We start from the raw sequence: 14424 nt of genomic DNA, 5'->3' as shown, positions 1-14424 counted from the left end.
ATGCTCTTGCAGCAGAACATGAAACAGATCCAGCACAACCTGCACTTAGGCCTTGCGCCCGCTGAGGCAGAGCTCTACCAGTACTACCTAGCCCAGAACATAGGCCTGACTGGAATGAAACTGGAGAACCCAGCAGACCCACAGATGATGATCAATCCATTCCAGCTTGATCCAGCAACAGCTGCGGCTTTGGCACCGGGACTTGGTCAGTATCTCTTTGTCTTCTCATGTTAGTTTGTCACCTCGAAGTACCAGTGCTCCAGCTGAAGATGAAAACCTGTTGTTTTGTTTTGCTCATCATCTGGCACTGAGCTTTGTCTGCAAAATCTAAATTAGTTATATGCTAAGTAATAGCTGCAGGAGTGTCAGGAGCATTGCAAGTTCAAGCAGAAAGCGGTAAAAGAACTCCACCTGCCCTGGTGGGCTCTGCTTCAGCCCCCTGATTGTGCCTGCATCCTTGCAATCCTGTTTTCCTCTCCCCCACCCCTCTGTGCAGGGTCCGCAGGTAGAGAATGAAGTTAATTGATTATGTAATGAGGTGCTATCAAATTAACAAACTAGAAAAGATAAAGGCAGCTCTGTTTTCTGTGGTTTTTAATTATCTGAATAGGTCAACATTTTCAGGCAGGAATGCAATCTTTTCTTTCTTACCTGACAATGCCCCTTTATAGTTAGTAAATTGTCTGTATTCCAAGTATACGAAGAGGGCAAATTGGAATCAAATGCTCATGTGTGAGCAGTGTACTGTCAATCGGTTACCTAATGGTACAGATTTGTACTAAAAAGAATTCTCAAACTTTGTTGAGTACTAAAGTTTCCTTTATGATGTGCCTAAATTGTCCCAGTGTTGTTTGCTGGGTGTATTTTAAAATGAGGAGGGCTGAGATCTGGTACCGACAGTAGCTAAATTAGTATAGATATGCTTATCCTAATTACTATATTGTATATATATATATATATTGACCTACCTCCAGCATCACTTAAAGGATATAACAAAACTACAATTAGTGCTGTGTAAGTTAATCTAGGCTTTTAAGTTACAAAAGCATTGCTGTTTTGTTATTTTATTGATCAACTTTCATGCCTTTGAAAATACAAATTCCAGAATGACATCATGCCCAGTAGGAGTAATTAAAGCTATCTGATGAGGGAATTTAGAAGTTGAAAGGGATGATTGTAATTGATCCTGATTCAATCCTATTACAGCTTTTTATAGTTTAAGCTCTAGAGAAAGCAAACTCCTTGTCAAGGCTTTATTTTACGGATTCCTTTGTGTGTGCTATGCTTGCTGGTCTCTACTTTCCCTTTTAATTTTTTTTTTTCCTGTAGTAAATAATGAGCTGCCGCCTGAAATCCGGCTTGCCAGTGGTCAGCTAATGGGTGATGACCTGTCCCTCCTTACTGCAGGAGAGCTGTCACCTTATATCAGTGACCCAGCGCTGAAGCTATTCCAGTGTGCTGTTTGCAACAAATTCACCTCTGACAGCCTGGAGGCCCTAAGTGTGCATGTGAGCAGTGACCGCTCGCTCCCCGAAGAGGAGTGGAGGGCTGTAATCGGAGACATCTACCAGTGCAAGCTCTGTAACTACAACACTCAGCTCAAAGCGAACTTCCAGCTCCACTGCAAGACTGACAAACACATGCAGAAGTATCAACTGGTGGCTCACATTAAAGAAGGGGGTAAAACTAATGAGTGGAGGCTGAAGTGTATTGCCATTGGCAACCCGGTTCACCTCAAATGTAACGCCTGTGACTACTACACCAACAGCGTGGATAAATTGCGTTTACATACTACCAATCACAGGCACGAGGCAGCCCTGAAACTGTACAAGGTAAGCCAGTGACACCTACCCCAGTCGGCACCAAGTAGACTAGGAAATTAACTGTTTCAGTGCTAATCGAACAAGACTTTGATTGATCAGCAGAGTGAATGTTTATTGAACATGCGTATAATCGAAGAGAAACTATGCAGGCTAGTCAGGGAGCAGTGCTCCCGATGAGTCATGTTCAGTCACCTGAGGGCCCATTTAGGATGCACTTACTGTGAACACAGGGAACGTAAGGTCTTTTTTTTTTAAGTTCTCTCATAATAAATGACTAGAGGGGTTTTACATCTCTTATCATCTTTTCAGACTTTGTCCATTACATTTTGATTAGAAGCTTGATGGACATCATGGAAAATGATGATTTTTCCATAGGTGCATAGGGAAGGAGATCATTTTCTGGCATATGTATCTGTTTGCAACCCTAATCTATGACAGCCAAGTTATTTTACATTGGTATTTTCAGTAAGCACATGCAATATGCCACATTATTACCAAGGATGTTCAAAAGTAAACACTGTCATCCTTTTGTCTGCCCTTCTTTTCCAAGCCAGTAATGATTTTTCACAAACATGAAAGGGTGTGGTGTAGATAAATATGTTAGTAGAATGGCAACTATATTTTTATCTTTACTGGAAAAAACTATGTGGATATAATGAATATGTGGGAGTGATGAGTACCATTTATTACACAACTTGTCATGACTTTTTCCAAACCTTAATTATGGGGTAACTTATTTTCTGCAGTGTGTTTACTGGATTGGCTTGATTGTCTTGGTTCATGTACAAAATATAACACATTCATTTCCAAGACGAATAACTTTGTAACTTATTAAAAACTTCTTTTGTCTAGGGGATATAAAAATTCAGGAAATATTGCAAACCATTAGTCACTGTAACAAGCTCTAAATATGATTAGAAAATCCATTTTGCAAGTGTTATCTATTGATTTATACTAGAAATCTGTGATAACTAAACTATCAGGAGTCATCTGCTGATTACAGCAACTATGCTGGTTTTCTAATCATGCTGAAAACGTGTACACACGGAACAAATATAGAAAAGCCTCAGCAGACCTCTAGCTTAAGCAAGAAATAACATTTTGCTGGTGTTCAACCATGATCAAATGGTTGTTCTGAGCTAACACAGGGTGCAAAGGCAGTAACATGGATTTTCATTTTATAACCTGGTAGTTGTAACCTTGGTGGTTCTGCTATAGACAAAAATGGGAGTAACACAAGACTGGGTCTATTATATTGTCCCACAGTGCTGGCTGCTCTGCTAATTTAATTGTGTACTTTATTTAAATTGCATTTTTCTTCACTCTTAGGGGGACAGTGTTTTGTGCTTGTTTGTTGTTTTTTTAAGGTTCCAAAGTCCCATTTTCAAAAGTGCCAAAAGAGCTAAGAGTCTAGTAACACAGTTAGCCTGTCTCAGCAGCAACACTGCCTTCAGAAGTTCCTGCTCCCTCTTATCTGTGAAGCAGTTCCTTTCTCCCTCCAGTTATGCTGATTGTGGAGCCACACTCTACCTCAGGTTTTTTAAATGACCTAGGTTAAACACTGTTGGTCCCCATCTCTTTTTTTGGAGTGTTAACCTGGATTATTTCAATGATCTGTTTTATAATGCAACCATTCAGAGAGATGCTACGGCAAACTGTGTCACAGATCGGGATGATAGAATGAGAGATGGGAAGGTAGAGGGCTTTTCTTGGATGGCTTCACTGCCAAAGCTTTGGAGACTGTTGAAATAAGATGCCAGTTGCTTATTTTTTAAATAAAGTTATAGGCATAGCTATGGAGTTGCAAGGTACACACTGTCTCCTCAAAACAGCACTGACTCTACACTTACTCAACCCGATCCCTAGAGAAATTTTCTTCAAATATATATGGGTTTGCAACCTGTCCTACAAAACATTTGATTTAGCATACGAAGGGAGTGAGTCTTAGTTCTTAGCCCTCATCACTAAAAATGTCCTGCCGCTGAACCTTCTTCTTTTCCAGGTCCTGGTTTGTTAGATCAAGCAATTCAGTAGCGCTTATGTGGTGCATCTATCATACATGGCAAATGACCATCGCTAACATTTTTTCAGTCTTTGATTCAGTTAAGGTGAAAGACATCCCAGAGGAGAAGGAATGCATAAGCTCTTAGATGCCCTCTAAGCTTCATATCCTACAAAAGGACGGTTGAAAGTGTACTGCTGGTGACCATAGGGTTGCAAGTCTCCCGACAATACATATATTTTTTAAAACCTGTCCCTAGGATTGCTAGTGAGAATCTCAGCTCTTTAAGAAGTTTCTGTCCCTCATGACTTCTTAGAGAAGCTTGAAATTTGAACCCTGCTAAGCTTAACAACTCTCATAAAGCAGATAGCATGTAAACGTGCACACACAATTTTTATATAATCTCATTTTAAGGTTAATTTGAAGGAGAGGAATTACTTATTTAAAGTATCGATTGGGGTATTAGTATTATTATTTTTAAAGATTTGGAGTTGGCAGTACTACAACGTGTCCCAAATAACCAAAATGTTCTAGACGTGTATGCTTTACAACAGAATGTAATGGCTCTGTGCATCTCCCAGAAAACCTTACTTTTAATTGTGGGTGTACATTCAGGCCTGAAGGTGAAAATAAATGAGATTTTGAAAGTCTGTAAACTTATCTGCTAGCAGAATTGATAGTTTTGTCAGGTCTTGGTGAAGCTGTTGACACCAAGACAGTTATAAGCTTTTTTTCTCTTGATACATCAGATAAACTTTTAGAGCACCTAAGGAAAAAAAGAACATTAATTTGTATGAATAATAGATATATGCCTTGGGAGCTATATCGAATATTCATGAATTGTGTTTATATTCAAGCAGCTCCTCTAACTCTTTTAAAATTAAGGTGCTGTGAATATAGTTTGGCAGTAAAAACTTTAATACTAAAACCATCTGAAAGCGCAGAAAAAAAATCTGTGGCTTTGTTCCTTTGCTTTGTCAAGTACCTCAAAGTTTTTTCTTTAGTCATTTATATTTATTTAAATGTTATTGTTTTGTGAATTTTCTTTTTACAAATGTTGCCATAACAGCTTGATTTCTCTTCCTGTGCTTAACTATTGATGGAGTAAAAGGATGTCTTTTCATAACTGTAGCTTTTAAAGTGACCATGAACATCAGAGCTTCTCTTCTGAAACTGTATAATTTTAGACAGCATTGAAATGTCACTTTTAGAGTTAGATTCTAAATGTGGCAAAGTGAAACCTTTAGCTGTTTCCTAAGTTATCTAAAAAAGAAATGGCCTGATTGCTCCTTACAGAAGTGCAGTATTCAAATGGTGTTGGTAATGCAGCTGCTGGCAACCAGAACAAAGACAGCTTTACCCTGAGTGAACTCAGCTTGGGCTAAATGAATTTCCCAAAGACTTACATTTGGAATTGTGGAGCTCGGCATTAGCAAATTAAACCACAGAAGAGTTGCGAGTCCTTCGCAGCATCCATCAAGAAGCTTTTGGTGACTTCACAAGTAAACAGAGAAAGCCTCTATAGCAACGGAGTGCATTGCCATTCTGCAGGAGAAAGCGTTCAACTTCTGCAGATTTGGGAAGCTGAGGCAGGACAGTGATCTATCTCTGTGGATAGAAAGCACGTATAGCTGGAACTGCTCTTAAGGAAGACATTTTGTAGCTTAGTCAAATAGCTTTTGATTCAGGGAACCACATATATCGTGTTCTGTGCTCATAAAATAGTTTCCAAATACTTTTAATAAATAAATAAATGCAGGGTATCCTTTTACAAAGTAGACTGGAGTGGATGAAAAGAAGTTTTAGTTAACCAAGTGTTAATAACAGGATCAATTTCTAATCACAAATATCTGAAATTAGTCTATCAAAAATATTATTCAGTTAGCTGATAATATTTTCAAAAGACATTACTTTTATATTGGATAATTACTGTAGATTACACCACATATGCAACTATATATAGGACATCAGGGAAGGTGACAGGCAGCAGTTAGCAGAGTAATACTCAGCTGTGTGAAAACTACCTTGGTTTTCCCTTTATTGACAAAATATTGATCTATAACACTCTTAATGTTATGATTGTCAGTTCAATTTGGATAGATCGCTTTACCTCTTGTGTTCTCAAACGGCAAAGATATTACCCAAAAGGAGTGACCTGATTCCAGTTTAAGAAGGTTAAAGGTTAAAAGTTAGCTCAAAAGCATCATCTGCCTAGCTGCTTAACTTTAAACTGATCAATTTAATGAAAATCTGTTTTGCAGATGGTGTTTTAATGTCTTTGGCAAGATTTAGGCAGCTTTAACATTAGACGTATGCTAGTAAAAATTATTTCTTTATTTGACCAGAACAACACCTTTTCTTTTATGTTTTAAGGTAAAAGGCATGTGGGATATGGTATTTTGGCAAAGGACCCAGAAGCAGAAAGTGTTGATGATCTTTCCATATGGGCTCAAAAACAGAATACCCTTATGTCTATTGCTAACGCTGACTGAAGAAACAAACAAAGCTGTATTCATTTTTTACCATAATGTTTTACTTTGAACCCATAAAAAAGAATTTCAGTCAGAACTGTCCTTGAAAAATGCTTGTCTTCTTTGCCTGGGGGGGAATGCAGCAGCATTAACATTTTTAACCTGGCAGAGCACGCTGATTATCTCTTTCAGACCTTGTATTTGTAGATCAGCAGTATTCTTTTTCCTACTCACAAACCGAGTAGTAATTGTGTTACTTAGTTGTAGATACTGTAAATAATAAGGCAAATTAGTCAACCCAAATGGTAAGTTTTATCTGGTGGAGGTTATCTGAATAAACAAAGAATTAGATCCTCAGGAGTGTAAAGCAGAGCTTTGTGTTTATGTCTTCTGAGAATCTGGCCCTCACTCACAGTTTTTGCCAAGATAATTAAGTTTCAGCACAAGCACGTCTTTCTATTTTCAGATGTATGCAATTCAATAGGAATTTCTTGGGCTGCTAATGCAATACTATTATATGTTAGCTTTGTAATTAGCTAGGACTCTATCCCTTTGCTGAAATGCATTGTAATATTACACACACAAGCATAGCTTGCATGTAGCAGTCATGAAAGTGGTGCCCTTTGTTTCATATTGACCTTCCAACTTATTTAAAAAAGAGTTTACAATGATCCTTTGTTTTGTCCACAAATGATCATAAACAGCTTTCTAAAGAGCCCAATAAAATGAGATAATCACAAATGTATAACATCACATATTGAAAGGGTGGAAGAACAAACGGGGCTTTTACCATATTTTATAGGATGGATTTATAGTCTGTCCCTGGGTCACTTAGGGCCAAGAATTTTCACGGTCAGCTGGTTGGTCCTGTTAGCTAGCATCCTCTGCAGGAAATGCAAATACCGTGCAGCACCTGCTCTTCAGCTGGGGTTATGCACCGCTTTTTTTAAAGCAAGGTGTCCACTTCTCTGCCGGTTCAAAGTCAAAATCTTAATTAGACTAGCTTTTTTTCTGCATCTGTCATCAGTGAAGCAGAATAGTCTGTCTGGATTCCATAATGCTGTTTGCATATTTGGATTGTAAATCAGCCAGGGATATTGAATGCTTTGCTCATCTTTATCACGTGCAGGAGACACAAGTGGGATTTAGTCCTTAGGTAACTTTTAGTGTAACAGTTCCCCAAGGAACACTGCTTGGGTTTTTCTCATTATCCTTTTTCTGGATGAAAGCATCGTTGTTAGGAATTAACAACTGAGGTGGGGGGTGTGAAGTATATGCATTCGGAGACGAATGGACTAACAGCCCCAATCACTTTGTTTGCTTTAGTCTGTTTGGCATGAAATGTTGATACTTGATCAGTCTGGAATTAACGGAAAGTCACATTCTTTTCATTTCAATTGTCCTGCACGAACTTTTAAATTTAAAATCAAATATCCTAGATATGTGCCAGTCCAATTATTGAACTGTCATTGTCCCAGTATGATGGTAAAAGAGGTCAGGAGATTGTGCAGCATTGATTTGCATAAAAATCATTGTGGAAAGGAAATTGGAATATGTCTGCACATCTGAGGAGCCAAAGCATGTTTTGCTTAATCTTATTCTTTTTGTTTGTTTAGGTGAAGAAAGCAGTTTTCAGTGATAAACAAAAGTTATTCTAATTTGTTGCTAAACATAAACCTCACAATAAAGGAAATTTCCATTTTTATAGTACTTTCAGGTTTATGTTCATTTAAGGTTTTAAATGTTTTATGAAATTTAATTTCCACTGCAAGTTTTAGTTACTGTAATTCAGACTATGCTGTTGTGCTTACATGTATAAAGATAAACAAATGTTCAAAGAACACACTGTGTAGTCAGCTATACATGGCTGTACATAACGTATATGCCTACCGTATGTACTTATACACTATAGACAAGTATAGATGTTAAACAATCCAAACAAGTTGTGGGCTAGCAAAACAGTAATTTCAAACTTTCACATACATTTAATTTGATTTTCAGATGTTGTCTGGCTCTCAAGTAGTCTTACATAACAGTGCTTGTAAAAAAAAATAGCATGTATTGTATTCAGGTTATGGTATACTGCTAAAGCAGAAAAGTACTCTCAAATCATGGTTTAGAGAATCCCCGTGTTACTCCATTGAAACGGTGTCCAGGATCCCAGTCTGCCTGCTGTCCTGCGTGAGGATGTATAAGGCTACTCTTTGAAAGGAGCCTGTATCGGACTATTTGGGTGCGACCTGCAATGCGCAGCCTGTCCAGTGGAGCCTGAGCTCCGAGCTCCACTTGCAGAGCAGGAAGAGTGAGCAAGGAGGAGAGCAAAAGCAGCATAAGGAGGACCAGCCTCGTTTATTCAGTATGCTCAGCACACAAAATGGCTGTATAACAGCTGTTTTTTGTGCTTGGAGTTCTTTCATTCTGACATTAAGAGAAATATGTAATTATTTCTGACTGAGATTCAAAGTAGAGATGCAGTGTATAGTGTATGTAAGAGTATTATGTCAACATGAGTGCATGTGTATATGTGCATATATAGATTGCAGCTATGGATTTAGCTGCCACTCCCTTCCAGCCTTGCAACATAGATTTTCTTGTTACCCTTAGGAGATTTTAGCTGGTATTATGCAACTCACTACAGGTGTCTTCTCTAAAACGGTAATTACAGTTTACTAGACTCTCCCAGGTGGGATTTTTCTGCAATATCTCTTCCATGTCTCTAAGAATAAGTACTAAAAAAAAAAAAAAGACTGAGACAGGACAGGAAAGTTATATTTGGACATGCGTATGTGTACTTCAACTTTGCTACTGCTTTTGCTAAGTGATTTAGAAGAAACTTTCCCTTGGTCTATGCATTTGTCAGTCCCTCCAGACAAAATGCCAGAATCGGGAAACTATAGGAGGGTTGACGGGAATAAAACCTTAGAAATCTCATACATACAGGACTGAGTTTTGAGCTGTTTGAAACACAGCTCTTGAGACTGTACTGGCTCTATATGTGTGTCTATCTTGATAGATAGACAAATTAATTTCTGCATTTGTTTTTTCTTACCTTTGGGCTACCACTGGAGCAATGGTCCAGTCAGATTTTGTAAGGAAGGATAGTGAAAAGACTGGTGTGGAACGCTGAGTAATACCAGTTCTGTTGGTTTTAGCAAGAATTGGTCTCAGTGCAGAAGACATTTTGTTGGATAAACTTCCATGTACATGTTTGTGGGCAAAATACAATACAGTACCACAGGAAATAGGTAGTAAATATATTAAATGTGGGTAGGGTTTTTATGTTAATAAAACATAAATTACAAGTGGTAGCTTGTAATATTTTTTGCTCCTGGTGGTCTGCCTGTTAGGCTGGTGTACTCAATACAGGCAGATAGTGCAGAATGATGATCGTACATCCTCGTGCTGATATATAAAGAAAGTGAAGCTTTGCTAAGAACCGCAAGACCTTGTCTTTGTGGACAGCCATGAAGGTGGAAGTCATGGAAATGACCCCCTTGGTCTGCAGCAGAAGGTGCCAGCCCTGCAGTTCTGCCGCAGACAGATACACAGAGTATTGTGCATCATAGCCTCAGGAGAAACTGTATATGCTACTCTCCCTGTGGGAGGGAAGGCATTAAGATAATCTTTAGCTTTTAAAGACTGGGGGCATTGAAAGAAACAAAAATTGAGCAAAGGTAGTCCTTGAATGATGAAGTGTGCAGATTCCTATGCCTGGGGCATCCTACTGCAGTAGCAGTGGCAAAAAAAAAAAAGAAAAAAAAAATGGTTTTGTCATATACGAAGAGTATGAGCAATTCTCCTTGCTTGTATGCATGAGGAGGAAACTACATATTGCTAATGGTAATATATTAATCTTATTCCAAAAGTAGACATTTGATCACGAGTTGCCTAACAAAAAATGTCACTTTTTCTACTTAAAACTGTTATCCTAGAGTGTTAATCAAACTATTCTGCTAACTTGATTCATGTGTCTAAAATACATGACTATATAACTACTGATTTATTGCTGAATTGTGTGCAGACGACCTAGCATATAGGGACAGTATTCAGGAGCCTGCCCAAAGAAGAGTGTTTATTTGTAATCTCTGTTCTCCCTTGTAAACTCTCTCAAGGAAGAACATATGCTGCTTCCTTGCACTGCTCCTGGAGAGAAGAACCATAGGCCACCTCTACCCATAAAAGCAGCACAGAATCTGCTGTTCAGGGATAGTTTGTGCCCAAACGTTTTATAGAAAAATGGGTTACCCTTATTCAGAGAAAGTTCAAGATCAGTCCTGTTGTGATGACCCTGTTTAAAACAAAGGCTTGCAGTGGAAACTCTCCTTACCAGAACTTTAACAGGCAATTCCAATGGTCTGTATCATCTTGTTCTAAAGTTGTTTGACACGTATGGAATTTTTCCTTTGGTATCCTAAACTTGTGATTGGGCCTACAGCAGTCCTTGGCTGGGCTGTTGGGGGAGATCAGTTGTCTCCAAACTGCTTTATTAAGAAGGAAGATGCTTTCCATGGGAAAACCTGAAAAGTTGCAACTGACTCAAGTTTATACCAGGTATGACTGATGTTATCCTCATGCTAAATTCAAAACTCTGGGTCCTAATGGCAAAAAAGAAGGAAGGGCACTTTTTCTTATTCATAGAATCATAGAATCAGCATATCTAGAGTTGGAAGGGACCCATAAGGATCATTGAATCCAAATTCCTTCTCCTGGCGGACTACCTAAAACTAAACTATACTATATGACTAAGAGCACTCATTGAACTCTGATAGACCTGGTGCCGTGACCACTTCCCTGGGGAGCCTGTTCCAGTGACTGACCACCCTCTCAGGGAAGAACCTTTTCTTTATGTCCAGTCTGAACTTCCCCTGACATAGCTTCATACCATTCAAACAACAATGTTGCTATTTTCTATGTAACCTGGACAGAAACTTGCTCTCTGGGAAATAGATTGAGGCAAAAATACTGAAGTTTTCTAATTGAATAAACACTTTGTGAATGACCAGAAGCTTGATATTTTTACAGCTAGAACAATGAAACAAAGTCTAAGGAGGATCTTGCTATTCTTGCTCTTTGTGTCTGCTAGTGATGAGAGCATGGAAAAAGGCTTGCTTTACTACTGAAATGAGAGAGCTTTTAGCATCTAGATGTTACTATTTTGGAAACACCCTTTGGCATTTGCAGATATGTACGCAGCTAATGAATGACTGGAAATTAGGAAGAATAAAGCTGGTGGAAAAAACAAGGCCAAACTGCAAGTGTTTCTGAAAACATTATGTCCTTATTTGTCCAGGAACTTCTGTGACTCAAAATCTTTGACCCACGAGGAAGTCAGGACCCTGCTTGCATATATCAGAGCAGGTTCTTCTGAAGTCAGCTCTCAGATGACAAAGATCACAGGCCACAAAAAAATAGTTTAAGACTGATTTTACCAAATTTGTGACCTAGAGTCATTGGGCAGATTTGAAAACACTACTGTATTGGCCCATGGGTCTAACCCTGTTGCAGATACATTTCAGAAATAGGTATTGTACCTAAGTTGTGGATAACCTTTGTCAGTTTTTGACATGCTAAGATAGTCTCCTAGGCAATGATGAATTGGATAAGCTGTCAATGTGCTCTGTCTCTCTGTTCTTATGTCCACTGGTATTTGTTGTAGCATGTCAGGCTTCACCGGTATCTTCATGATACTTAAATTTCTGAGACTTATAGAACTCAGGGGGTGAAAATCTTAGAACTAGTCATTGGGACTCCTGAGAGGTATTTTGAGAAAGAGCAAATACTTTCTCAGTTAGACATTTTGTAGTTTCTTTGAACGTGGTTTTTTTTTTTTTTAGTTATTGGAAAACAAAAATAGGTTTGTGGTATCATCTATAACTCAACACATAACATGTAGGACCTGGATCCAGAAGTCTTTCTAGTGTGTTTCTTTCCTTTCACAAGTTCTCCACTGAACAGTTCAAATTCTGTGGCCTCAGCTACCACAAAAGTATCAAACAGATGATAAGGTTTACCTAAAGCATTTTAGAGTATACAAAGGACAAGAGCTACGCTGATTTTGAAGATTTGTATTTATGTGATTTTTTTATGATGAGAAAGAAAGTTGAGCTGGTAATCAATAAAAGGAGAACAGTGTTCAAGCTTGTATCCCAGTTCCTTCAGCTTTTGTCCTCTGCAGATACAAAGACTTTGTACTTCAGTGTTCGCAACAGGAACTAAACAAATGTCTCTCCTTTACTTCCAGTAGTTGTTTGTCCTAATAGATTTAGAAGGTAAGCTCAGTACTATCTGGACTAGGAAGCAGAGCATGGCCTTGGGGAAAAAGAACGTGTGTCTCTAACCGAGCAGAGGTGAGTGAGAGGTTGGCCCCCAACATGCTTGGCGGTTTAAATGGATCTTATAGAAATGTAATTAAACATACCACTTAATTTCTTCACATTCTTTCATGAAGAAATATCTCTCTGTCTTTCTGTCTACCCATATTTATCTGTACGTGTGCTTAATAAGGTGTCTGTTACTGGGAGGAATCAGAGACAAAATCTGAAGTTGTTCATGCTCATGAGAACTTTAGAGAGACAGATATTATCCAACGCTAGTGTTAGGGGGGAAGTCACAGTTGTTGGAGACTGTGTTTCTTGCTCAGAGGGTGCAGGGGGAAGCAAAAAGGCAGGTGTGTGTGCTTATAAAACTGTACACTTCCCAAGAGTATAAACAGAATTTAAAACTATGTGTGTCCATACATACCCCAGGCTGTTACTGTCACCTGCTATAATACTGTACAAAGGTCTATCTATGTTAATGTCTGCTGTAGTAAAGCTTGGATTTCCATTTCTGTTCTAATTTCCTTCTCCCAGTTACTCATAATTTTCTTATAGACACTTTTAGGGCTGAAATGATCAGGATTTGGTCTGGGTGTAAAGAATATCTCTTTCTTCTTTGGAGCTGCTTCTGAGTCACTTAACAACAAGGTATCTTTCCAACTTGTCCTAATGAAAAATACTCCATAGCAAACAAAGTTAGTCAAGTACTTCTCTTGCAGTGGCTGTCCATAACAGAAAAGAATGTTATTTCAGAAGCAACAACACATTGATAGGCCAAGTACGCAATCATTTTCCGATCACAGCAAATTATACCATTAGTCCACGTTATCTAATCTCCTTGCTCCAGCCTGGCTAACAACAATTGCTTCTCAAAGCAGCGCAAAAAAATCTTTCATGGGCAAGTATGGAATAACGGTGCTCACACAGGAAAATTCTTACTCTTCTTGTATGTCCTCTGTATTTAAAGAACAATGAATTAACATCATACAAATTCAAGTATCTCTTTTTTCCCCTTAAAATGGTCTTTGGGTGGCCTTACATGTACACAAACATCAAATCAGTTTATTCACTGAACTCTTGGCTCAATCACACCCAGTGGGAAGGAATTCCACAGGTTAATTTATACCTGCATATAAATATAATTTTTCAGCTTTTAAAAATTTTTGTCATTCATTTAAGTTATTGAGTTTTGGTTTTTTATTCATCTGATAATAGAACAAGAAAGATCATGTGTTCTTACTTGTTTTATGATCTTTCTATATAATCTTTACATCTTCATAATAATCTTTACGATTTTTTAATGATCTTTCTATCATGTCTCTCTTTTACTTACACTATTCATGCACCAAAGAATTTCAATCTATTCAGTGCTGCTTTTAGTGGAAGTTTTTCCACATTTCTGCTAATCCCATCAATGATCGCTGAACTCCTTCTACCCGTGCTAAATATTTCTTGAGATATACAGATATTTCAGAACTGAACACACTGTTCTCAGTGGAGCCGTATGATTTTACTGTCCATTGCCTGGTGCATCCAAAAATACAGTCTGCTTTAAACAAATCCTATTGCATTCTGTGCTGGAAATATGTTGTTTTTCATTGCATGTCTCTTCCTATGCCACCCTTCATACGGATGCCCAAGTGTCCTAGAGTGGTTACATTTAACTTAGACACCAGTAACTTGTTTGATTGGTTCAAATTATTTCTTCTAATATACATTTTCTTGGATTCATTTGTCAATACTGAATTTTACCTGCCTGCTCAGCTAGCTTTAAACCTCTATGGCATTTCTGATGGTTCTTTGGCTGGTCT

The 14424-nt window shown here is 38.2% G+C and overlaps 1 protein-coding gene across 1 annotated transcript in view; it reads left to right on the top strand.

Annotated features, from left to right (window-relative positions):
- ZFHX4 (zinc finger homeobox 4) overlaps positions 1-14424 on the top strand; it is a gene marked incomplete at both ends in the record, with an annotated part of 126989 nt that overhangs the window by 2373 nt on the left and 110192 nt on the right. The window contains 2 exon segments of the mRNA XM_081996829.1: positions 1-205; positions 1330-1832. The exon segment at positions 1-205 is cut by the window's left edge and continues 2373 nt beyond it. Of these exon segments, the coding sequence (XP_081852955.1) occupies positions 1-205; positions 1330-1832 (708 nt within the window).

The sequence above is a fragment of the Phaethon aethereus genome, assembly GCF_964289735.1.
Source record: "Phaethon aethereus genome assembly, chromosome: 2".
NCBI classification, from domain to species: domain Eukaryota; kingdom Metazoa; phylum Chordata; class Aves; order Phaethontiformes; family Phaethontidae; genus Phaethon; species Phaethon aethereus.
This window is presented reverse-complemented; position numbering and strand designations above follow the sequence as displayed.